The following is a 27350-nucleotide window of genomic DNA, read 5'->3' on the forward strand; positions in this document are numbered from 1 at the left end:
ACTGGCAGAGCAAACAGTACTTGCAGCCTTCAGAGCAAGGAAGGCTGAGATGGCCAAAGTGATCTTCTATCCAACTCTGTCATCCTGCAAGAGCCAATTTCTCCTCGTCTCCAGCTCAGAGAAGACTATTGCAGACATTTGCTTTAGGGTTGAATTTAGCTTGTAGTTTTTTCCCAGTTGGTGCTCTGTCCAGGAAAGACCTTCTTGACAACTGCAGTTTGAAATTCTATTCCAACCCTGAATCTTAAACTGAATTGGAGAGGTTTACTGGAGATGAAGCAACCCTTCCTGCTTTCCTTACTGATCATTCCCTGCCATCTGCAACAGCCACTGATTTCTGCATAAAGCACAGTTTGAAAAACGCTACTACAAACAACAAATGCACAGTGTCACTAGTGGGCAGGTAAAAAACCAGGAAGACAGAAGGAAGAAAATTAAGTCTAGGTTTGCCTGATGGGATATATTGTTACATAGTACATTCCTAAGAACCGTTGAACAAAATGAAGGTAAGTGCAGTATTGAGCATAGTCAAGCAGAAAGAACTAATTCCTGAAAGTTTCAAGACTTATTTGGTGTAAGCTTTATCAGACACCACCACCCCTTCCCTCTAGCAGACAGGTTTGTTACTAAGAAGAACATAGAAACCAAACTGTTCATCTAGCAAAATTTGGTCTGACTTCGTGTGATTAAGATGGGGCGCAATTTGGATCGTGATGTTTTGCAGCCAGGAGGGCTAAATAAGCCTGTTTGAAGTCTTGACCTAAGTGCTTTGACTTCAAGAGAATACACTGGCAGCAAACAGAAAAGCCAAAGTTTGCTGCATTGTTCCAGCAAGCACCGAGGCAGGGCTACACCATGCAGCGAGTAGGTGTGATTAGCTCATTTATCATTAAACTAACATGAAACAGAAAGCAGAAGTCTTCAGCACACGGAAATAGCACTCTCCAGTTCCGATTAGCCTCTTGTTTATACCACGTTGTGGTAAGCTAAGGCTGCATTGGTTCACTTAACCCTTCTGCAGGCGTGACTGTAGTAACTCCTATCTCTCTTGGAGAAAGGAAGGAATACTTCCCTTCACAGAGGGTTAGCGAGAGACAGAGAAGTAATCTTGCAAGCTACTACCACCACCATGAAGACGTCAGATCTTCTCATCTTAGTCCTGCTTTATATCAATGCCAGCACAGAATGGCCCACGCACACAGTCTGCAAAGAGGACAACCTGGAAGTATATTACAAAAGCTGTGGTAAGATTTTTTATATTTCCATTTTCCTTTTATCTGGGCAACAAAGTTGTTCTTATGGATTGAGAGAGGCTTATAAACCAGGCAATGAATGGGAGGATTACACTCCCAAGCCAGCATTGGGTTTCACAGCTAGAATACTTTTAGTCTTTTAGTTATAGCTGGTTTGGTTGACACACACACACAAATCTAACTGCATTTAGAAAGATGATAATGAAGAGGAAATAATGTAACCTAATTCAGAATAATAAACAGCTGTCAAAAACCCAGTTCAGCATGAAAGGGATGACTACATTTTTTTTATCTTGAAGTTAGGGTAAAGAAAAAAAGAAAGAGGGATACCCTAGATCTTTATCTTTACACCCCTGGGACAAAACAGACTCTTCAATGCACTGATCTGCTGTTTTCTTAATGTGTGGTGAGGCTGTGATTGTGTGCTCTCTGTCCTCCCACTTGGAGTGACAAGGGACCCAGCATGACAGTGGGAAGGATTCATGTTCTCCACCACTGCCACTGTGCTAGCCAGACTTCAGCAGCAGCACTTAACAGAGGCATTTCCCAGGGACCATAGGGTTTTGCTTGTTCTTCAAATCTGTAGAGAAGAAAAGCAGCAAGCGGCAGTGGAGTGACTGAAAATGAATTCACTGAATGGTGCCTGCTTTCACCTCTTGCTTTGCTGGCCTTGTGCCTCTCCTATTGTGCTGATCTGCTTTACAACTGGGACAAAGGGAATTAGATTCACAGACGCCTCATTCATTTTCCGCACGTGATGTGAAAAGCGATTCATGGTAAATGAGCACCCTAGAGTTTGTTTTTCCAATTCATCCTGATACAAAGAGTTTCCCGGGGGGCTTTTTCTCCCCTGTAGCTTTCATGTGGTTTTGCACACCCATTAAGATAAAGCCAGTGAGGGACAAGAGAAGTAGATAAATATTTGTAATGCTATTCTTTACTGGCCTGCTCCCAGGAGACTAAAGTCAGGCTTCACATATTATAAATGTGTACACTGCATTAGGAAAATATCTAATTAGATATTGAATACAAGCTTTGGTATTACCTTTATTTTAGTAAGAATTCATTGTATCAGTTAATTCTGTTCCCTCAACAGGTCTCAGTTAGCATGAGATGCCTTGACACAGAGGCACAGGCTACAGTTGGAGTCAGTTCAAATGATGATGAAATTTGTCTGCTGGGCATGTGTCAGTCAGGCATTGCTTCTTACTATGCACACCACTGGCCTAGCTAACAAAGTGCACTTATTTATTGCTTATGCATCACTTATTTTGGTTTGCCATACACAGAAAGGTAAGAGGTATATTCATTTTGCAGGAATTCACAGTTTGAGGAGCACAAGACAGAGATTAATCAGGTCAGGTCCCAACACTGACAGTGGCTTTCTGTTCTCCCAGGCATGGCTATGGGAGATGAGAAGATTGCACAGGCATGGAAACAATGTAAGAATTAAATCAGATTCCATGTCTGAAGCCCAATTCCTACACCTTTACAGGTCTGGTAGATTCAGTTATAGCAACACCTACAGCTGCTGAAACAATGTTCTGCCCTGCCTTTTTCCAGAGGCTACCACATCTGTAGCATCACACCAGGATGCGCCATCTGCACCTCTGTTGACCCAGCTCATAGCCTGGTAGCTTGCCTAAAGCAGAAAAGTATAAAGTGTTTGGGGCTGAGCCCAAAAATCTACAGGTGGGGAGGATAAATCTGAGTGCACTAGTCCGTACTCCCTTCAGAGAAGGCACTGCTCTTACTGAGCTCACTGGCAAGCTCACAACAGCACCAAAGGTGTCAATCACCCCTTCAGGAAAGAGGAATATGTGTCCCCACTGCATTTCACTGCAAACCACAACTAGATGGGCAGAACATAGCTTTGCTCTTTAGCTGTGTCCCACCAAGTGTTCTCAGGGGGGAACAGACACACTAGTGCCTGGGTTTGACAAGACCCTTTCCAAAGAAACCTTCTCTAGACAGCTTTGCAATGTCAGCAAGCACAGAGCCAATGCTAGGCAACTGCCCATAGTCTTCAGCTGTTTCAGGGGAAGACTGCCCTGCGTGTCCCTCCAGTCTGAGAAGTCCCTGTGGTATTTCTGGCTCCACTGAATGTGCCAGAGGATGACACATTCTAGGGATACAGTGGCCACAGTGAGGTATCTAGTATGAAATCTCGGGTAAAGGATTCCCTATTGGCTTCAAGAGGGTCAGGATTTCACTTCTGTTGTTGTTACTATAAACTCTAGGGTGTTACCAGTGAATCAGAGTTGAATCAAGCAAAATTTAATGAATTTGAGAGAATTTTAGCCAAGTACTTCACAATTTTAACTCTGGAGCTGAATGCCCTCTATCAACAGATTAATAAGAGTTCAGTCTGTGCATTTAAAAAGGAGTAAGTGTTCATTTTTACTTTGCAGTTTATCAGATCCTCTCCCATATGCAGTAAAAATCTGTCTAAAGCCAAAAATATGAGCTAGTATAGCCGTGATAAAGGTAGTAGAGAAGCTTAGGTGGATAACTGAAGCCAGACGGAGAAAGCACAGCGATCTCCTGTACCCAGGAGCAAATCCCCATTCCCTGTCACAAACACTTGCTCTAGCTGCATCCTGCCCCTATAACGTGGAAGATACAGGCATGCATCAAGCCCCCAGTCTCACTCCATATTCTGGATCCTATAGAAAGAATCCCCATTCCCACCCAGCCGCACCAGACTAAAGGTTCAGTAACCAGGACCCCAAGGAATGCATCAAAAAAGGGGCTAGACAAGACCCTAGGGATCAACATAATCCACTTGTTAAAAAAAAAAAAAAAGTAATCTAAAAGAAATCAGACAAGAATTCTTAGCAACTAATCCATGATGAGAAACTCAGGCTGAGACACGGGTGGTCTAAAAGTAAAGTAAATAGACAGTATGCTGCCTCCTCTGTGTAACCGCAGGAGACATAGCACTGAGACAGCCTATAAATAGCAAGACATTTCCCATCAGTGCCACTCTTCCTCCCAGGAACAAGTGACAAAAATGAAGGAAGATCTCAAATGACCACAAATCACTTTAGAAACCTGGGCAGGGATCCTGAGATAAAAGCAGCGCAGGTTAACATCTCCAACTGAGAAAAGAGAACTGTAATTGGCAAGTCTATGCAGAGACATGAAAAGAACCTGCTACACAAATGGTTGATTCCTATCCCTTTTAATTTCACAGTGATTCTTACAGTAATAATGCTTTTGATCTTTCCAGCTACATTTTAAAAGGCAATTGTTTAGGTATGGAAAGGCAGGAAGGAAACATTAGCAAAATGCCCTGGGCAGATTCCGGTGCTGTCAGGCATCCACCTGAAAGTGCAAACTGCAATACGTTTGGAAACTACAAAATATAACTCCTCAATACATCTACCAGCACCTGCTTCTAGACCATTCACATAAGCCTAATTGTCTTAATTAGCCATGAAAACATTATTACCATGTAGTGTTCAAGTGGGGCCCTCTTCATAGGGTAAAGCAGGTGACTACTGCTGCAGACACATGAAAAACATTTCCCAACTATTTTTCACAGCTCTTTCTTGAAATGTTAGTCAGGCCTGCATCCACAGATCAGTGTTTCAGAATGCCTGGTTTTGTTTTGATCAGCAAACTCAGACCAGTGTGCTCAGTGATTAATAAAGCACCACATTTAGATTAGGACCTGGGAGATTTCAGAGCTGCCTGAAACTGTGGATTCCTTGACTGTGCAGAAAAGGTTACGGATAAGGCAGAAGGTTTTTTAGAAAGGGCCTGGAGAGCATCAACCATTAAGGACTTTATTTTCTGTGCATGGAGTAAATAACAGGTAATTTCAGGGAGATCTTCAGGAGAGTCGAAGTAGTAGCATTTGAAGATGGCATCTTGAGAAACATTTCCTAGGCTTTATAAAACACTGTTCAGACCACATGGGATTTTTTACTTTCACAGGCAAAGACATTTCCTAATGCACATCTGACTTTGCTTTTTCTTCTTTTTTCATCTGAAGCAAGGTTAATAGCCATCATTTCAGGAGAAGGAGCAATCAATCAGTATTCATTTCAACCCCCAGAACCTAAATACAAAACTTGTAAAGGGTACAACAAGTTTCATATCTGCATATATATAAATTAAAAAAATAAGGAAACATATTTAGGGATACGGGTGGGTAACCATTTGCTTTAATTAACGTATTCTGCTAAACAAAGAAACAAGGCCCTTTGGTCATCTAGAGAATTATTTTTACATGCCAGTGCCTCTTCCTGAACAGAGTAAAGTCAGACTGAACTTAAGCCCACCGAGTTCCATGACCGCTTGCATAGCCCCATGTCACACTTCAAGCAGGGTCATTTCTATAAAGCTTTTTCCTGCTGTACATTGGTACAGTAGGAGAAAGCAGCACTGCCTGCTTCAGTATGAGCTTGCATTTACAGATAGAGAAACTCACTTGTATTGCTTTTCTTTAAACTTGTGAGCTCAGGTTTGGATCTCTGTTAAAATGGCTCCTTGAAGGCAACAGGGTTATCTGGTGTAGAACCTGCTCTGGGCAGATAGTGCAGTATAGACACCCTCCTGTTACACTCTGCTTTGAGGGAAACTTTCCGTGCTTTAAAAAAAATAAAATAAAAAATGAGACTGAGAGACTGGTTAGGTTATAATCCTCTGATCATTTATCTGTCCATGCTGAATAGTTTCAGTCTTTCTAGGGTCCCTCTCACACGCTCAACCCATTACAGCCTTTATCCTACATACTGAGAGATCAAATGTACTATTTCTCTTAAAATCTTTTTCCTTTTTTTAAAAATAGACCTGTAACACCCATCCCTGCTCAATCAGCAATACCAACTTGTAAACAACCCTGCTAAATTGTCATCATTGCAGAACTAGTTTTATAGGACATCACTTTCTGGTTTTTATTTCAACCAATGTTACTAGTCCTTTTTCCTCCCTGGCCACACATTTATATCCTTTAGTTAAAGGATCTAAGTAATCCGATAGCTTCAGCTGGCAAAGAAAAGTCTGCAAAAAATTCTCACCTCATGCATCTTCAGGGCAAATGTTCTTCTAGACACTTGTTAAAAGAAGGTTCTTTTTCCATTATTCTTTGGCGTTTTGGCAGACAGATTGAACCAGGTGCTTCTCTTGGACTTATTTATTTATATCGCTCAAGCAGTCTCCAGCAATTGCTTCTGCTTCTGAATTATTTAAAGCCACATAACACCAGCTCTCCTCTGATCTTTTGTTGCACAGATCGCTAATGGGCAAACAATCAAAGAACTTTAGAATTTCACTTGAAAAGATTTTTGTTTGTTTGCTCTGTCCAAGCCATCTTGCTGTCATAGCCTTGCTGCTGTACTCATCTGGTATAGCTTACTTATTCCAGGGGGAAGGCCAGATGTTGACAAGCATATTTCTGGCACCAGATCCTAACAAACTGAAACTATCATCAGAATCAAGGTAGCATAAATGTAAGTGCACATGCAAGTCATCCTTCAAAATTTTGGTCCCTGCATGAATTAAAACTGTCTATTTAATTCTCCACTTCATTAGAGAGGATTAAAACTTCCTTCTCCTACGTGACCTCTTAAGGTGGTTCTGATTTTATTCTACCTCTTCTTTCAGAGAGGGGAGAGTATTTAGTAAGTTTTAAAATGCAAGTGGTAAGGAGATGCAGGAGACTTTCATATCTCCAAGGTACTCTGGCAAAACCATTAGGTTCAGCATCTAGACTTTGAACCATTTAGCAAAATCAATATTAATGCTTTCACTGAGACTAGTAGTGGAGAGAATTAACCTCAGCTGAACTTTTCTCACCACACTTTAAATTTTCCCATCCAATTTAGTTCTCAGAGTTTTCCGCACAGTGCACATTTCTTCACCAAATCAATGAAGGTCCTACATCATGGACTGCAAAAGAGGATTGTTTATGTGTGACAGCCCCTCCTGCTTCCCTCCAGCTGCTACATCTAGAAGACTAGACACCTTTTCCACCTATTGCCTTTTGCCACATCTTTAGTTGTGGCAGCCAGAGTCACTAAGGCATCACAAGCAGGAGGGGTAAGGGCCGGCAAGGCAGGCCATAGGAAATTGTGTTCTCCCATTTGGAAACAAATAGGAGAGAGACATCCCTAGAAAACTGCATATTGCATTACAGTCAAGAAGTACTGTGAGCAAGGCAGAACTGTCATTTGCTGCTGTGTGCTGAACTGAGTGGAGGGAGCAGTCTAATATACTAAACAGATGTCACAGCTATAGGAACAGTTTTCATGGCAAGTTGAGATTAGCTCCTGTATTACATAAAGTAGAAATTACCAAAAGGCATATTCACTGGATGAAGTCAGAAGCAAGAACAAACCACAGCTGCTCATAATTGCTCCAGTATAAAGCTTTCTGTGTAAGTACCTGAAGCACTGCTAGGCTTTCTTGGCATTGCCACATCATCTCATCTAGAGCTGTCATCAAGGCCTCAGAGTGGTTCTGGACCCTACAACGCTTAAAGTTTACCAAAGAAAACAGAATCAGGTTCTCGCAGCAATTTAACATCCATCAGCAAAAATACCCAGAATAATCTAAGAAAAATTGACATACTTCAGAAGAACCCATTAAAAGGACTTCAGCGTTATTGTGTGTTGGTGTGACTGCACCAACTTCAAGGAAGCTTATGGTAACCTAAAACTAGGGAGAAGCAGTGGTCCTTCGGAACAAATGATGTCCAAATACCCTGTACAGAACTACCACGTACCGAATCCAAAACCTTTGATCTGTCCCTGATTCCACTTTTAGACTCAGGAGAGCTTCAATTGGCCAAAAGCTAGGATCTTGAAAGCTACCACAAATTAATTCAGTGCACCAGTTTCCTCTTCATTTGAAGATGGATGGCTCCTGTCAAATAACCCAGCGGTGATGGGGCAGGAGGGAACCCAGCTAGTTTCCTCAGCAGAGGGAGCATGCCATTCCAGCTATAGCTTACTGTCACGTTCCTGCAGTGGATTTCAGCTCATCCTGGGAAAATGGGAACATTTAGCCCATTTATATGCTGCTGCTAACTGTTCTGTATAATCAGCAGTAAAGCCTGATATCCCAGAGCATGGCATGTGTCTAACAGTAGGGCAGTTTCTAGTAATGTTTGGTTCTATTTCTGACACAAGTCTGCAAGTCTGTTGTGAATCCCCAGTCATGCTGGCAAGCACTGATGTCCAGAGATCTCTGTTGAGTACAGCAGTATAAAGAATGATGAAAAAATGCACGAAGAGAAAAGAGACAGATCTGATTAGGAATACAGGCAGTTACAGTATGCATCTTACTCATGCAGCGCGTGTTTTCTTACCAACAGAACAGGGGAACAAAGACTTTCTCTCTCTAATACATTCCCTGCTGGGCCCAAATTGATGCAGTATTTTCTTGTTACACTGCTGTAGCTGAAGCCTGCCCTGCCTCCCTTTCTCTCTCAAGCTAACTAGGACAAATCAGGATTATCAAATACAAATACAGATCTGTACGTGCTATTTCTCAAAGCCAGCATCTTTCAGTTTTGTCTTTTTAAAGAGGCTTATACAAAGCTTTGTCATACCACACAAAGCACAGAAACCTCCCTTTTCCAAATACCATCACTGGCAAAAGCAAGGAAAGCCTCCATGAACCTTCAGACACCGGGCCTCCCCTCGAGCCCTGGCAAACAGCTCTAACAAGCCTGCTGTCAAGAAAGGTGGTTCAGGCAGGAAAAGGCAGTGAGGCTCAGGCCAAGTCTTCGGTGAAAGTGCTTTATGCATGCTGGTGACACCCCCGTCCCCAAACACAGCCCTCCAGCTGCAGAGAGCCCCTCACACCTGCCATCTTTACAGGGGCTTCCCTCCAGCTTACCACACCACCCAGCTCCTCACCCAGTCCACCAGCAGCTCCACGGCGACAGGTGGCAGCTGGGTGACCTCAGCCTGGTACCAGGCAAATCTCTTCTCCATCTGCCCCACTTCAAACCTTTACTTGTGGGCTGAGCCCTCCACCATCTGCTCTTCACAACCCAAACATTACTACTGTTGCATTCAGTGCCCAGCAATAAGTTTGGAGAAGCTACCAGCTTTCTGAGTTACTGTTTCTGAATAGTTTCAAATTTGGACATCAGTTATACTCAGAAATGAGTTTTATTTGAAATAGCAAGAGGCAAAGTCTTTGTCCTTTATTTAAACTCATTTTGTAAGACATTGGAATTGCCTTGCTCCAAAACCAGGGCCATAAATACCAGTCAATAATGCCTGCTCCTTCATCTAACCAAGCAGTATGTAATTGCTCTTTAATGCAAAGATGTGTTCAGTATTCTTGAGAGAGGAGTGGAAATTATTTAAATATCGCATAGACACTTTTTCTTTTTTAAGCCATATTTTAAGTTTCTTTTGCTAGTGTTGTGGGGTTTTTTAGCTTATAGATTATACTGTGACCAAATCTTCCGACTTTCCTCTACAGTCGCATAAGTTTTATCAGAAAGGAAGCAGAGTTATTCTATTAGACATCTCCAAGACCTTCGGGTTTAAGTAGACCTCAGATCCACAAGTTGAAAGCTCTGTTTGCAAAGGGGAATTGCTACAGTCTGCACCTCCAGGACATTAAGGATATGTGAGCTGTAATCTTCCCTATTCCTTCACCTCCATGTTGCCTAAGCAAGCCAGAAAGGTACAGGAGATAAAACATACCATGAGTTCTGCAAAGGAGAGCAGAATGCCTGTCCAAACTAGGCAAAAGCCTGGAGCGGGTCATGTCTGAGGTGAGTGTCTCGGGATGAAGCATCCTCCTGATAAACTAGACTCAACCAACACAAGTCTCACAATTTATTCTGCTCGCCCTGAACAGAGGGTCACCTGCTCCTCCCTACCATGTCTGGACATGGCAGTGGCATGCAGTGAAGGCAGGCCCAAAGGGAAGTTCATTAAACTGAAGGTGCTCAGGGAAATCCAGATGCACAACTGGAGAGCTGCTAATTCACCGGATGCTTCTTCCTCAGTACCTTATAAGTAGATTGCAGTGTCAAACATAACCTTGAGCATTCAGGTTAATTTATTTAAATAGACATTAAAGGGAAAATGTTGAGTGAATACATAAAGCCTGACATCCCAAACAGTTCCTCATTCTTTCCCTCTCCTTTCATCACCTTGAATGTTGTAAGGGCTAATGATTTAATTTTATTAAGAGCTTTGAAGGTGAGGAGTGTTGGGTGATTACTAAATATGTTTCTTCCTTGTGCTAATTTCCAGCTCCTCTAGCACTGGTCTGTCCTTGTATGACCCTAACCAAGTGCAGCTATGTCATTACATTCACTTCTGTGGCTCATCTGCTCCTAAAAGTGGTATTTTGAAACACCCAGACTTACCAATTTGCAGAGTCTCCTCACCACTTCAAGACTTACAGATGTGGACTCTTACACAAAACGCTTGCCTGTTTGCTGCACCTATTCACTCGTACCACTGATTTTCATGCTTATATGGAAACAATGTGATTTTAGAGCAGATTCAGATGAGAGTAAAGCCAGTAGAGGATGGTTAACAAGATGGGGGAAGGGAGAGAAAAGGATAAAAGACAGAGGCTGTTGTACACCAGCCCAGAAAAATTCCTATAACAGGTGCTGCCCATCTGGCCATGCAGTTTCTGTAATGCCCAGCTAGTCCTCTAGCTTCTCAGGCTCTGAGGGGCACAACCACAGTGGGTTAGCATGTTCTCATTCCCAGCTGTCTGCTTCATCTTCGTGCTGGAGATCGCCTCCCAGAGCACAGGACGCTGTGGGCTGTAAGGGCAGACTCAGCTCACAGCCCTGTGGCTTGGTGGACACCCACGTTCAGCAGAAGCATGAGCCAGTGGTCCCACAACTGCAATAACTGAGACATGAAAGTGTGTTGCCATCTGTTGTCCCTGTTACTGGGGTAATAATCTCCATGAAAGGTACAAGGCTTGCAGCCAGGAAGGTCACATAGATACACTGCTGTAAATTATGTCTGAGCTAATTTACCTATGAACCTTCTGCCAAGAACAAGAGCAGGAAAAGAAACTAGGAAGAAAAGTTCAGGAACTCATCTGAACTTCTAGGCTGTGCTATACATGTCTACTCAGTCTTGTAAAAAAACCCAGCCAAATTCATGCCTGTGAGCACCTCACAATAGTAAGCCAGGCTGAAATATTGCACTCTGGTGCCACTATGGGTTGTATATAAGGAAAACCACATACGAAGCCAATATGTCAATAAATCTCTACCAGAGTACATAGGTATGGGTGACAGGGCAGGTGGGATGTATGGGATCAGCTGGCACTATGCCATGTAAGTGGTGATCAGTGGCAAGGTGCCAGGTACAGCCCAAATTTACCTCTCACAAAGCAGGATTGTGCTACAGAAGCCAGTTTTCAGCGAGAGATGTACGTTCAGTGCTAGGTAAAGCATTAACCACAACATCAAGTTCAAACAACAGGTCTAAGAGATCTTACAGTGCATTGATTGTTTACAAAAGCCAAAGACTTGCCTTTTCCTCAGAACACTTGCCTGAAAGATTTAGAACTGTCTAGACAGAAACTTCAGTCAAAATCCTGCTCCCGGGCACCTTCATGCTGGCTATAAATACATTGCAGCCCAAGACCTTCTCACTAGATGGGGACACAAAAAATGCCCTTTTTCCCCCCAGTAAGCAGATTTTCACTGATAAACCTCAATGTGTTTGCAAAATTGCCAGCAACGTTTAAAGTGTTGGTAATATATCAAAGCTGAACTGGAAAAGCAAAACTCTGCGATCAGTTGAAGAGCTTCTAGCTTTAATTATGGAAGAGGGAGCAGATTGAAGGGAGTGGGTGGAGGGAAGTCTAAGAACATACAGTACTGTGCACTATGAAATGTTGCAGGGAAGTGGAAGGCTGAAGGGCAGCCCCACGTATTTTAGAGATTTAACAGTAAATGTTATTGCTCTGCACATGTGAAAGACATAACATGTATTTTTTTCAGTCTAACTAGCTCACTTCAGACTGAGGCAAACAAGGAAGAATAAGTATTAAACCTCCATAAGAGAGAGACAGTGATTCAACAGTTGTGCATCTGAAATGAAACACAAATGGCAATTGCCTGGAGTTATCTTTGCCACACGAGGGACTCCTCAACATTTAAAGAAAGAGGGGTATGGCACACTACCTTATTTTACAGTGCACAGCTGAATTTATGAACATCTTCACTTATCAAATGGTTAAAACCCATTCTTTTCTTTAATTTCCTTTTAGCAGCAACCTTTCCTACAGACATGTTTTAGAATCCAGACTCCCTGGCACCACAGCTTTAACAACACAGCCATCCTTGCAACTCATTTCAGCAGGAAGCCCCCACGTACACCACAGTATCTAAGATGTTGGATTGCAAAGTCATAGCTGGAATTTCCACAGGGAGATAGTCAGAAAATTAATTGGGGTTTCTTTTGCCAGTGGAAAAGTTTACATTTCTCAGCAACAGAGTAACGACACAAAATCCAAGTGCTCTTATTCACAAATTTTGCTGGGATTTCTCATGTGAGTGCTTCCACACTCTCTTCCACTCTGGGGACCAGACAGCACCTCTGTGGATACACCAGAATCCTATGTTGCGTCACTAGTGGAGCAGTAGAAGACACCTATGGCTACAATGCACCAAGAAATATGTCATCTGGCAAAAGAGCTCAACCTACAGAAAAAAACAAACATGCATGAGACATCTAAACTAAAACAACGCTGAGGTCAGGTTCATTGTAAGAAGCCCATGCTTTCCAGAGAAGCTTGGATTCATGAACATCCTGTTTCCATCCAAACAGTTACTGATGAGAAATTTTGAGCTAAAAATTCGACTTGGAGCCCAAGTACCACCATTTAATTTTTTGACTAAAGCACATCTTAGTCTCTGAAAAAAAGAAGAGCACCACGTACATTGCAGTGCCATTTTTGACGATAGGTCACTCTGGAAATTACAGAGCTGACAACTTTAGTAATTTGAAAACCAGCACTGTTTGTTGCTCTGAATCTCAACAGCTGCTTCCTGAACCTAACCACACCACATAGAACAGAAATGAGAGAGGCTCTTGCAAAAGTCCAGAGAAAAGAAGAAACCAAGCCCTGAGAGGTGGTAGAGACCAGAGGGGAAGCAGGCACAACGGTCCTGGAGAAAAGAGAAGTTTGACATGTTTTCTGGCTGGAGCAGGAAACTGCTCTCCTACCCAACCACAAGAGCCTCTGAAGCTGCAACAAAAAAGTGGCAACTGATAGGAATATGGAAAGGGAGGAAAGATAATCCTCTGGTGCATCACACTTGAGCCAATAAAGAACTCCAGGCACTAACTTTTTGTCCCAAGCAGACCATGCAACTGCAGAGCCTGCTTTAGTGATGTGGAGGACAAAAATCCAACACAGGGACCCAGATCTGTGGCAAACAGCATTGCCTTTTACCTCCTCCTTTAAACCTGGAGACTCAAGGTGGTATGTTTCCAAACTAGCCAAATCTTTCGCAGCTAGCCACAGCTCTGGAAAACACTTGCACATGCTGTTGGTTGTGGCAGCTGAGTTGTCAGTTGTCGCTGCCACCTGTCACCAGAGAGCAACACATTGGTAAGCCTTAAGGCACACCACATGGAGTGCCATGGAGGCTAGCAAGAGAGAAGGGGGAAGGGGAGGGGGGGAAGCAATTATGTTTGTACAAGGGGTTTGGAGCTTAATGCAGAGAAAGGGGTACTGCAGGAACTGGTGAGAGCCACATTTATGTCAGTCATCACCCTTTGACCCCAGCTCTGCTAAAGCCTTCCAGAAAGGGAGAAATGTAGAATATTTCCTGGGTTAGAAATATCACATGATGGTGGACCCAGCATGAAATACTGCAGGATCTCAGTTACACCATTTTATTTTCATTTTAAGACTGTTCATCCCACTTTAGGATTCAGTTTCCCAATCACCCTCACCAAGCCATCTTGTGATACGAGTGAATTAAAAAACATCATCGTAACCAATTGCTCTTCAGTGCCGAGGAAGGAACGGTGATGTGCAGAGCCTGGGAAGAGCAGCTGTGCTAGGACTTCACAGTTGAATGAGTAGTGGCTACCCACCACTGTGGGGAACTTGCTGTCCCTGAACTTGGCTCATTTTTCCACACAGCAGGTTTTAGCCACATATAAGCTGTCATCTGAATGTGCTTCAAGTGGCAGGAAGGAAGAAGTTACATATTAAACACAGGGTATGGGAGCTTTGAGCACATCATGGAGAATTTTTAAGGAATATCTAATATGTTTTTTACAACACTTCTATATTTTATTGTTTTCTTCTATACAGCCAGTACCTCATTAAAAATACAACTTGTTACCCACTGCTTTCTGTCTCCAAACAGATCCTCAGCAAGATTTTGCTTTCAGCATTGACCGTTGTTCTGATATCGCAACCCACACCTTCAACATCAGAGGTGCAATAGTCCTAAGTAAGCGAACTACTATCTTCTCACACCATAAACAGGTAGCACATGTGTGAGTGCTGGTATTAAGAAGTAAGGGTGACAACCTCCTATAAAATATGAATGGTTTTCATTTCTGAGAAATTTCAAGCCCCTGTGCAAGGCTACAGAAATGTCAGCTCTGTTATCAGCTCAGCCTCAGACTACATGTGTCATCCTAAGCAGGTCATAACAGCCCTCAGCCCCTATTCCTCTCCTACCCTTCATTTGTACATATGGATAGCCAAGGTGGGGGCTGCTCTAGAGCTTGTCTTCACAGCTAAGTCTTCTGGGCAAGTCTTGTTAAATGAGACAGCTACAGCACCCATGCCCTTACAGCAGCACCAGCAGTGCTCACCAAATTGCTAAGGCTCACCTTTCCAGGCAGGAGACTGAAGGGACTCCCACAGAGCAAGGTGTGGGCACCTCTCTGCCTCTCCTGGGCATGCAGAGAAGCATGCTGGGGGAGCGCTGGGGAAGTGCTAGCCTGAGGCAATGCAGCCATGCCATCAGCTCACCACCTATGCTAGCTGAAATTGTCATTGTACCCTTCAGCACTTGACTGATCAGCAATAAAAGGTCAAAAGCAGAACTGCGTTTGAACTAATGGGCTGGGTGGGCAAGTTATCAGCCATACCTTGCTTTGTGATCTTTGCACACAAAAGCCACCTTCTGGCAACCCTGTTGGCCCCAAGCTCACCTAGAACCTCTACTACTAGAGCATAAATATGAGAGCTCTGCTATATGCTCCTGGTGCTGAAAATAAGTTTGCGTGCCAAGTGCCTTAGGGCTTGGGAATGCTCCCTTGCATGCAAAAGGTTTCCCTCCTGTGAGACATGCTGCCCTTTTGCCTGGGGAGCATCAGTTTTCAGGTGGCTGCAAAGTCAAACAAGCCTGCAAAAATCACATTACAGTCATTTGCAAATACTTTTCCGGTAACTCCGAGTTGGCCCTCTAAATCCAAATCCAGTAGCCTCACTGGCTGTATCTATATTAGCAAGCCAGGCACAAGCAAGCAGCTTCCCAGTACTGGCAAGCTGCTGTGCTGGTCTTTGGCACAGGCTGGCTCAGGCCACCTAACGTTTTCCCAAGCAGCAGGTACAGGCCATGGGTTGCCCCCAGGGGTCCACTGGACATGATCCCTCTGCTAGGCTCAATAGAAAGGAATGTTTAGATGTATGCACGCAAGATTTACTGTAACAGTTGGCCTCCAAGTCAAATAAACTATGCCCATAACCATTCTCTAACAATAAAGATATATGCTATTATGTCCCCTGTCATATACCTTAAGGAACTTAGAGACCTGTTCCAAAAGCATGGATTTCTTATGTATCGTGAGTTCTCAGTGAAGAGGAAAACATTCAATGGCTTAAACAGCAGAGGGGAAAAAATTGAACCTCTTAAAAAGCAAAGTGAACCTGTTTACCCTTGCACTTTCTCTGAGCTCTCCTTCTGCTTTCTGTGTAGGACACAACATCAAGGAACTGTACGCCAAGGTTGACCTGATCATAAACGGGAAGACCGTCTTATCCTACTCAGAGGTGCTCTGCGAGCCGGGTCATTCTAAACTTATTTTCTGTGGAAAGAAGAAAGGAGGTAATTTAGGCAGCACTCTAAGTGTTTGATGGCTACTGAATACTCCAAGCAGGATGTACCTGCTGTGCTGTTGAATGCACCAATACATCGTAATGTTCTGTTTACTTCAACAGCATGTTAATGGATGACAGAAACACAGTAGGACAGAGACGTTTTAATTTCAGAGCCTGCTTTTTCCCCTAACCTGTTCGCTTGCTTTTCTTTTAATCACAGAATATGGCATGCACGTGGGATTTCAAGTCCATAAAAAATAACTGTGGTAACGTGACCCTATCCAACAGCAGAGACGTTCATAAGCCCTATTTATAGCCACATGGTTGTCATGTGAGCAAGAAGTATGACAAAAATAAAGGCCGGTTCTGTAAAAGAAATGGCTGAGCAAACAAACAAGCCCTTCTGAACATGTTCTTCACTATTAAGCAAGTAATACTTCCTGACCTTAAAGGCAATTCTTAACTCACTTTAAAAGGAGTTATCCTTGGATAAGGATATTTGAACCAAGACACCATTTGATATCATCTATAGTTTGCATCTTGTTTCTGCTCAGCACGTGCCTATGCAACAGTCAGATGACTTCAGTTTGTGCCACTCAAACTGCCAACTGGTGCAGACTTGCACTAGTTGGTTTACCATGGCATTAGCTGCCCCCAGAAAGCAAGCATCTTTGGTCCCAGGTGAGCTTGGGCACCTCAAGGTCTCCTCTGCCACGACCCAGGCCAGGCAGTGCAAAACTGGAAATGCTACGCCCAGAAGACCTATGGTCTGTCTATGCCTCTGGACTGTAATAGCCGCATGTCTTAAATAGTTATTTTGAAATCCCTCTTATGTCACGATCACCTCTAGGCTGATTTTACAATAAACAGGTAGAGTTGCAAGGAAGTTTCAAAGTTGTTAGAGCACCAGTTAGTTTCAGAAGCTCTGCTTTCCTTCCATTCACATCCTGATAACACTGCAGTAATTCATGTGCAAGGGCTATGAGTTTAAAGACCATGCACAGCGCTACTGCTAAGACAGCCCTTGGAAAATTATTAAGACATTTCACACAACATAGAAATATCACAAAGGATAATAGAGAAATGCTGCATGAGCAACCAATTATGCAAATCCTGGAAGCCAGACAGACAAAAAATTCAGAGGTTTCTTCAATTGTGCATTGAATTACAAGGGAAAAATAACCACACACACCCACAGACCTACTGAAAAACCACCTTGTTCTGATGAAGCACTAAATAACATCCTTTAGAGAATACATTAAGAAGCAGTCAGTCCTGAGCTGAGCACAAACTGCTATTCACACATGAAGCCACAAAGCCAAAACCTCCTGGGATTTCCAAGTCCCTTAATCTTAAACTGACAGGTGATTGTTTCTACTAATTAAAGTACATGATGATAAAAAATATATAGTTGGTTGTTTAAATAATACTATATATCTTCATATAGAAGCCTCTGTAAGTTAGCACAAGGACCGCTGCCACACTCTTTAATACACACGCTCTTGTTCAGTAGCTGTTTTTATTTAGTAATTAAGTCACAGTGGGAAAGAAGTGAAGTTTCTCAGACTAAGGTTCAAACTGAAAATGTGGTATTTCTTAATTAGTTGACATTTGATTCTAACCTGTGTTTTAGGACACAGAATTGAGCTAAAGACCAATTTGAGGCAATTCAGCACAGCCATAATTTACCATATTAGCACAGCTGTAAATCTGAGCTATGCAGCAAGGACGACATTGTGAATGGCCAAGTATGAAGCCTAGCAAAGGTACAGAGGAGCAGACAGCACTTTCAACTGAAGCTTTTCATGCAAAGCCCCCTTTTCCCTGTTTTAAAGGCAGTATTTCCAACATCTGGCCAGATCCAACATGAGTTTATATATAGTTCCACACAGAATTTGCTTACCTCCACATGGGGCCAAAAATTGCTTGCTCCTCCCTCTCCCAAAATGAGACTGAACGTAGTTCTGCTGCAGGCTTTGTTGGTACTCTCAGTCATGTGGACAAGCAGAGCAGAAGTTACAAGGAAAAGAGACTTATAACAGGTGGATGTGGTAAAGTCTTGGGTGTTTGGGGTTTTATTTTAATTTGCTCTCCTATAACGTTACATTTTTGCCATGACTGGGAAAACTTCAGAAGACTTAATATAGCCAGAGGTTTCATGACCACCATAATCATATAGTATTTACTATTTATGTTAAGCAAAGGTCACATCTGACACTGCTCACTGGGACTCCTAAACAGGATTCCAAGATCTTTTTCTTTGAGCTATATGCCTATCGTGAAGTTGTTAGCTCAAAACTTGCAAGGAAATGGGTCGTTGTCCATTTAAGAACAACAACAACAAAACTGCTAAATTCTTTGTGGCATAACACGAATTCAGGTCTTCCTCTTTCTTAGTAGAAAATGTGGATTATTCCCCATTTCCTCCAAAGAAAACAGTTGCGTAAGATTTAACAGATTTCCCAATGCAATCACTAAAATCAGAGAAAAAGACCTACCAGGGCAATATTTAGCAATGTGCCAACCACAACTTGCAGGCTTAAAGAAAGCTTCCTGACAGAAGACAGTTGCATCCTCTGTATGCCCACAAATTTTCTTTCAGGCCCAACTGCTGAAGGCACCATCAGAACACTTACACAATTCCTTGTGCACACTCCCAACCCACAGAGAAACTCCTCCTTGCTTCAGACCTCCATTCTTTACATTATTACCTCTTTTAGTAGGTGTTACAGTGAGCAAGTTCCTAAAATAGTATTTGTGAATAAAAGTAGAGAACGTTACATGAATTACAGAACTGGGTATCACGCCGAGAGCAGTTTAGATACATGTTTCTGAGAAAGCAGCTACACCACAGAGCTAGGCCTTTGGGCTGACTAAAATGCCAGTTTGCTTAGCCCCTTCATCTCACTTTTTCCTCCCCAGTAAAGAGAGTGGATGTTTCTTACTGGGCTATGTATTTATATACATTTTTCTCACTCAAGTATACATCTATAGCTGGCAGTTATTCATATCATTCCTACATCCCTAAAACTCACAGAAGTTGTGTGTCAGTTGCATGGGTGCAAGATCATGTCCCAGAACAACTCCAACATGGAGCATTTAAGTTCTAAAAAGATTTAAAACATAGAAAAAGGAAGAGGTGGGTGCAGATGTACAGGGCCTTTATATAGTACTAGAGTGTGAGAACATATAAAGATTTTCAGTGCAAGGAAGATTTGAGAAAGAGGAGTGAGAATTTCATTATAGGTGTTTTGTCAGGAATGAGAGGCATCTTCACGATAAATGATAACCAGCAACTTGAAGTAATCCTCAGGAACTTCTTTCTTACACATTTGAAAGCTCTGCTTCAGACTGGAAGCTACTAGAGGCCTGCTCACTGGCAGGGAAAAGGACTAAGTTACTTTTGGTAGAAACAACAGCAAAAGGCTGCTACAAGCAATACAATAACAACAGCTTGAATCAGTGGTACATTAGAAATGTTTTCCAGGATGCTTTACGGAAATCACTTTCAGTTAAGTCTTTAAGAAAAAGGGTTGAAAACGGAAGGTGGGCTGAAAGCACGTCACTGATGACAGCATGCTTGACAGATACCATCACTTACCAGCAGACCAATAAAGACATAAGGGAATTTTTAATTGGAAAAATGCCCTCCTGATTTATGCCATTCCCAATGTTCATACATTTTTTGCAACTACATCTGTGCTTGCTCTAAAAAGACCACAGAATTCTTTCAATGAGCTCGGCTCAGTGTTTGTGACAGTTACACTTACTGCAGCAGATGTGTTCATCCTTTTTCAATGTAGAAATGCAAAATTGTATGAATATATGGAGAAAAATGTAAACGAAGGATGCTGTAATAAACTACAGTCCTTAGAGCCTTGGAGGATGTTTACGCTTCTGGAATTATAGCAGAAATCCTCATGTGAGAGGAACATTGAAGGGGCTTTGAAAAGCCTGATCCAGCCAGCACAGGCACAGAGGAGGTTGCCATGGTACAAAGTGAATATGAACGATAAAATTCAGCAGATCTATGGGTCCATATTATTTCCTGGCACGTCTCAAGTAGCTGAAAATGAAAGCTGCCTGTGCTTTCCTATCAGGACATACTTTCAAAGCAGCATAGTCCTTTCCCCCCCAACTGTTGAAGTGAGAAAGGTCACAAGAGTTTTCTAGAGGCCTGGTTACAGAGCCACAGAATAGCTGAGGTTGGGAAGAACCTCTGAAGCTCAGTCTAACTCCCACCTACTTTAAGCAGGGCCACCTACAGCCAGTTGCCCAGGACCGTGTCTAGGCAGAGTTTTTAAATATATCCAAGGATGGAGACTCCACAACCTCTCTGGGACACCTCTGCCAGTGCTCAGTCACCCTCACAGTAAAAAAAAACAAAACCAGAAAGTCTTTCCTGATGTTCAGAAGAAACCTCATGTGTTTCAGTTCGCACCCACTGCCTCTTGTCCTGTCACTGGGCACCACTGGGAAGAGCCTGGCTCTCTCCTTTTTACACCCCCTTCAGGGTGTACATATTGACATGCTCTCCCCTAATCTTTCTGTTCCCTAGGTTGAGAGCAGCTCCCAGCTCCCTCAACATCTCCTCAGTGGAGAGACATTTCAGCCCCTTAATCATATCACTGGCCCTTCACTGGACTCTCTCCAGTAGCTCTGTATGACTAATAACTGTGAACCACTGTAAGACTTCTGGTAAGAAAAGGCTAAACAAGGGCAATGCTGAAGTAAAGCAGCAAACATGGACCTCAGACCAGACACACAGCACCTAGCTCCACCTATACTCCAGCCTGTGAGAGTGACTCCATTAATTATCAAGCAAAGGCACAGTTACCACACATCAGAGCAATCACAGATAACTTCTCGGAGAGTAATGAGGCAGTGTCCTAAGACTGCTTTCATCTAGCTCTGATGTAATTATTACTTTGTCACAGCAAAGTGTATGGGAGGGTGGGATGGGGTGCTGGGGATAGCTTCTACCTACACTGAAGGAGAGATTAGCATTGCTATAATTTCAGAAGCAAATTTATGGCCTGATGACTCCTACTTAATTTTAAAATACTGGCTTTGCAGAGCTTAAATGCTTGTATCTGTACGTTTAGGTGAGACCCTAACAAGCCATGTGATCCAAGAGGAGTTGCCGTGTCCCTTATGGAGAAGGACTTTGGAGAAGGCTGATTATGCACAGCCCAGTTTCCTCTCCCCTCTGCTGCCATCCAAGATCTGCTAGGCTCAGAGTTGACTGAAGGAGAGACAGTCAAACAAAGTTCTCTGAACGAAAGGACACACAGACCATAAGCCACACCACTGCGTGGTCCACAGCCCCCTGAGGGGGCAGCTCACAATATGGTTTAACACACATCAACACACATACAGCTCAAGTCCCAAGGGAGTCACTCAGCACCCAAGTTCTGCAGCCTGCAGCGCCTTTAACTCCCTTTTAGACTCTAATGAAGTTGTGAACCGAGAAGTGGGTTGTACTGTATTTTTAAAATTCTTGAGTCACCGCTCTCTGCAGTGGAGATGTGTCAGACTTCAGGGCTTTTGCTTTGCGCACAGAAACAAGCAACAATGGTGACTGCTCTTTGAAAAGGACAAGACTTCTTGGTGTCTAGGTGAAGTAGCCAGGGATGCTGTTACAAGCCAAACGTACTTGCTCTATTCTCTGTTTTGGTATTCAGGTTTTCAGGGCAACACTGAGAAGTTCTGCATCTTCTCCACCTCCCAAGATCATCAGGGCATTACATTTAACAAATTCCTCATTCATATAAAGGTGTAGAAGACCAGTGATGTCTCAGGTTTCTCCTGTTCTTTTTCTAGTTTATTTTATAGTCATTATTCTTTCATATAAATTTCTTACAAGGCATTGAATAACATTTGACAGCATGTGTGGGGAAGGCCCTCTGTGGACTCTTTTCCAAGTCAGATATCTACTGCTTGGTGGAATGGACCACATGACATAAAGATGTTACAAACCTTTTGTCCAACATTTCACAAGAAACAGTTTAAACCAGCACAGTGAGAGTGGACTAAAACAACTCTCTAGAAGTGACAAGCATCAAGATGCCAGCACATACTCATATAAATATGATGAAACACTTACTCCTCTGTCACTGTCAAAGTAAAGAGTATTTCATGACACCTACAGAAGAGAATCCTTAAACAGTTTTTAGACTTTTCCATGACTTGTGGAGGGCAAGTTGTGCAAGAAATTCTGAAACATCCTCAAATTTTATTTTCAGTAAGTCTGCACAGTTTGGCCCAGTAAGCTATGAAAAAGTAGGAGGAACTGCAGAACAGCTTGCTAATTCTGTCCATTAATGCCAAAGTTGCCCTTTCTTCAACAGCAAAGAGCAAGCATGCCTTGCGATTAGGGAGATGAGGATTGGAAGGTGGAACTCCTGGGCTCTATTCCAGTCACCAACAACTTGTGATGGCTTCAGTACATCATGTAACTTGGTGAACACTCCCTCAACAGCGAGATAGACATGTTCTTATTACTTTAAGGTCATGTTCAGCAGGCAGTCAGAAGTCCACACCTACAGAAACACTCAGCTCAGATTGTTTTTTCTTAAAGTTACCAAAGCAGTATATGGTTGAACTATTGCATCTGCAGGTGTTTAATAGATCATGCTAAAGGACTTGTGTCCAGCAGTCGCTCTCCCCTTTCTTTTCCCCATTTGCAGGATGCAGGCTGACATAGGAACACGCACCCAGCTGTGCAAAGCCATGCCCCGCTCCTCCACTCAGACAGAGGCTGCAGGTCCTCCTTGAGCCCAGACTCTGCCCTGCTTTCCCCGTAAGGCAGTACGCATCCTGACATTTCTCTCAGAAGGGCTGGGGCAAGACTATACAGAGCACCTTGCAGTTCCGTAACACTTGTCACTGGTGCACTTCGAAGTGCTATTACAAAAATGCATCTACAACCAGTTGCCTGCTTCCTTCACGTGTTGCATGTCTAACTACCCATCACCATTTTTGCTTTTCAGAACACCTCTATTATGAGGGACCAGTCACACTGGGAATCAAAGAAATCCCACAGGTAAGTTGATCACAGCTGTACTCCGAAGCAGAAGGGCCTTCTGGCTGAGGTATGATCAAAGGACTACCAGCAATCACATCAGCGTATTCCAAGCTCCCACAGCTGGCACACTGGATCTGATAGTGATTACATGACTAACCATTTTCAATATGACCTGGTTTTGTTTAAAGCATTCGAGAGCCGCCATTGTCCAGAAATGGACAGGTTTTCTTAGGACAGCTGAATCCTTCCACCAGCACTAAGTCAGTTCTTTAGTAGACTTCCCCTCTATTACTCTTAAAATAGCAACAAAAGAAGCAGCTCCAAGGGACTCCTGAGAGACCAAGGCTGCAATTCACCTCACTCCTTAGTTGGCTGAACAATTTGGAGAAGCTCATTCATCCTCACTGGCTATAAAGGAAATTTAGATACATAACTGCAATTATATGTCTTCCAGCATACAGATATGGTGTTAGATACAGAGGTCTTCTTGTACTTGCAACTGAAAGTACAGCTTATTGGGCCGAGAACACTTTCTCTGGACTTATGGAGCCTTAAAACAAGAAAATAATTTCTTAGAAAGGTGAGAAAACAGGCGGTACTTTAAGCACTGCTCTGAATTTCCTGGTCATCCATTACAGATGCTGTTTATAAGCAGTCTTCTCCATACTCAGCTAAGTCTCCTTCTAGAAGGTCAACCAAATCACATTGCGAAAGCAAGAGAGGTCTGAAGTGCTGAATGCACTACAGTGTCTCTTAACTGAGCACAACATGAAGCTATATTTGACCAGGAAATAACAAAGGACCTTTAGTCACATACATGAAGAGACTGAAGGGAAGAAGGTAAGATCTGGATCATAAAAGCATCTGGCTGAGAATGTGGTGAAGAAAAGATCATGGTCAGCACTGCAAAAGCATACAGTTCAGGTGGTCAGTCAAACACTCCTTGGATTCACTCACATGGAGAAGCACAGCATGAGCTCTCAGTTCCTCAGCAGCAGACACAAAATCTATGTCAGAGCTTCACAGATGAGGTCTGGGGCCTCCTTAGCACTGGATTGGTCAGGTGGAGGAAAAGGAGAAAACAGGATCAGAACAGGGATACAGAACAAAGACATGAATCTCAGAGAGCTGGGCTTGCCAAGACCTGCAGAGGTGATAAGAATAGCTGACTTCTGGGAGGACTGAGCCTTTGTAACAGCTACTGTCTCTTGTATTTCAGTCTTCCCTTAGTGATAGCAGCAGCCACAACCTTCATTTTCCAAGGCTTTCACACAGGGAGCTGGGCCCCCTTACGCAGGCTGTTACAGCACCCTGACCAGCCTGCTTCCCCAAAGGCTATGCCTAGAGATGCTGTGTTGAGCAATACCTTTTGATGTTTCACACTGGAGCACCCAAGCTTCTGTCAGTCAGCAGGAGCAGCTGTACTACCATACCAAGGAACAGGTCTTTAGACCAAGAGGAAGCCCTAGAAACATCCACACAGAGCAGTACAGCTCCAGTTCTGGGAGTATTAGCTGAATCTGGAGCCAGAAATTTTAGAATGTTCACAATCCTCCTTTAATAAGAATTTTTACCTATGAGCAAAAAACTATTCTGGAGGAAGAAAAAAAAAATCTAATCATTAATAAGCAATCGTAATGAGTTATTACAAAATCCCTTCCATGAATGAAACTATAAGCTTTTGGACAGCTAACATCCATGTGAGAAAGGGAATAGGAAGCCTTTTTTGTCAATTAATCAGGCAAATAACACCATCCCTCCATGCCAGCAATAAGGAGTTATTCCATGCAGCAGTCATCGTCTGCTCATTACAAAGAACAGCCTCATCTGAACAGCCTGAAGAACGTTTGCACAGTCCACACAGCGATTACGACAAGGCTGTATTCTCATGAGCATGTTGCCACTGGGTATCTCTAAATTGGATGTTATGTTTAACCTGAACCTCTCTGTGAAGACACAGGCCGTTTATTGCTTTAGAATTCCATGGTAAAGGGAAAGTGCCGAGAAAGCCGACTCATTCTAGCTGTGACTCCTTTTACTCCACAACCAGAAGAGTTCTGAGCAGGGCAAGAGCTTCCTATGGTTCAAAGCCAGGAAGCCACTATTGCCAAGTTCTCCTATGCCAGGTTTTGGTCCCCTCCACGCTCCAGAAAAAAACAAAAAGAAAACCCACAGTGCCAGCAATCTACAGTGAATTAATTCTAGCTCACCTCTTTGTCCCAATTTGTTAAGTGAGCCTTGTCACCTCCCCTGCCCAGTGCTTATTCTCCAAGTGTCTGGAGAGAGCAGTTTCGACCAATGCAAAAAAAAGTGTGGCTTCTTGAAGGTTGAGATTTTTTTGCACTGCATGATACAAGTTGTCCCCAAAGCCTGAATTACGAGTAGTTTTAACTACACAATTTGAAATTGAACTATCTCTGGTTCTATTATATAGGAATTAATCACAGACTGAGTCACCTATACACACACATCCCCCAAGGTGCATGCTCATAAAAATTCTTATCAATAACAATGTACACACTGAACAAGAGCCAAGGAGGAGAAGTGCCAGACAACCAAGCACCTCTTCCAGTTACTAAACAGCACAGGCCATATTGTGCTTGCTCATGAGAAATATGAGAAGTTACACAGATTCGAAAGTAATTTTTATGCATCAAAACATTTTGTTCTCCTTGCACTGTTTTAATTTTGAACTTGTGCTGTCAGCATTGATATCCCTGATGAGAGTCTTTTGGCAGAAAATACGGGCAAGTCCTTTACCAGTTCTGAAACATTGGGACAGGAAAGGTTTTGGAGGAACTTGATAGGAAAAGTGTTATTCTGTTTCTAAGAAGAGGGCTCCCCCGTAGAAATAGAAGCAGTCGTATGCTACTGATGGGCTAATCTCTTGCTTTGTGTTCGTCTCATGCAGGGAGATTACATTATTTCAGCAAAGCTGACTAATGAAGATCACGTCACTGTCGCCTGTGCCGATTTTACTGTGAAAAATTATTTAGACTATTATTAGCAACAAATCAATTTCAAGAAAGCTACATACATACAAATACTACAAAAGCTATTCAAGCCAAGTGAGCTGCTTGCATGCTACAACGATTCTGAAGGAAATAATCCCCACGCGGTGGTTCTGATGCTATTCATCTTTATGATTAATTATTTTCAAGAAGTCACTAGACCCTCTAGTGGTAATTTTACCTCTAAACAAACACTGTAACCCACTTATTGCTTCTAATAGGTACAGCTGCAAATAGAAAGTATCCAATACCAACATTCTCATCTTAGGATGAAAATAGCATCAGGCAGAACAGGAAGAGCCTAAACATCTTTTTTCAGTAAGTTACGGAGGTATTCATTTCTAGCACAGGCTAAAGACTGTTTTCATATGTATCACATATTATGCAGTTACAGCACTCAACATTTTCAAACTTCTCTGCAGCCTGTTTGAAGCTTTCACTAGTATAGATTTTGTTATAACCACAGAACAAGACCACATAGGATGAACATGGCTTTTTTCCAGTGATCCACGTCCTGCCACTAGATTCATATCACAAGTCTTCTGGAATCTACCTGGAATTTTTTGTTTTTTAATGTCTTTTAAGTGATATGCGAATCATTCTGTACCTAAGCTATGTGCTCTTCTTGCTTCTCAATAAATTCATAATGATAGAATATTTTTTTTCTCACTTTTCTTCATGATTCTAGGATCTATCCAAAGCTTAAAGGGGGGAGGGGAGGGGGGGAAAAGATTGAGGGAAACAAGTTAAAGGAACACTTTTAAAAATATGAAATATCAGTCATGTTGACACACATTGTACGTTAGCAGAGGACAAACTGTTCCTTGCTTTGAGCACAAAGCCCCAGGAGAGCTAAACACAAATTACACTTCCAGGTGCAGCACATCCCCAAACTTTCTCATTCCAGGAGCCTTTGCAGCTGGCATAGTCGATGGGTAGGTAGATAACCAAGCACAGGGCAGCACGTGGGATTAGGATTTATGGGCTGGAGAGTGCAGAGATCTGTTTGGGAGACTCAAAGAATAG

At 42.8% G+C, this 27350-nt stretch overlaps 1 protein-coding gene across 1 annotated transcript; it reads left to right on the forward strand.

The window, feature by feature from the left end:
- Positions 1-971: 971 nt before the first annotated feature.
- On the forward strand, positions 972-26981 carry LY86 (lymphocyte antigen 86). The gene is made up of 5 exons (XM_056332589.1): positions 972-1244; positions 14599-14685; positions 16165-16293; positions 23279-23331; positions 26225-26981. Exons 1-5 carry the CDS (start codon positions 1130-1132, stop codon positions 26318-26320), a joined length of 480 nt encoding a protein of 159 aa, XP_056188564.1. The 5' UTR covers positions 972-1129; the 3' UTR covers positions 26321-26981.
- Positions 26982-27350: the final 369 nt, after the last annotated feature.

Source organism: Falco biarmicus, chromosome 3 (assembly GCF_023638135.1).
Source record: "Falco biarmicus isolate bFalBia1 chromosome 3, bFalBia1.pri, whole genome shotgun sequence".
Lineage (NCBI taxonomy): Eukaryota > Metazoa > Chordata > Aves > Falconiformes > Falconidae > Falco > Falco biarmicus.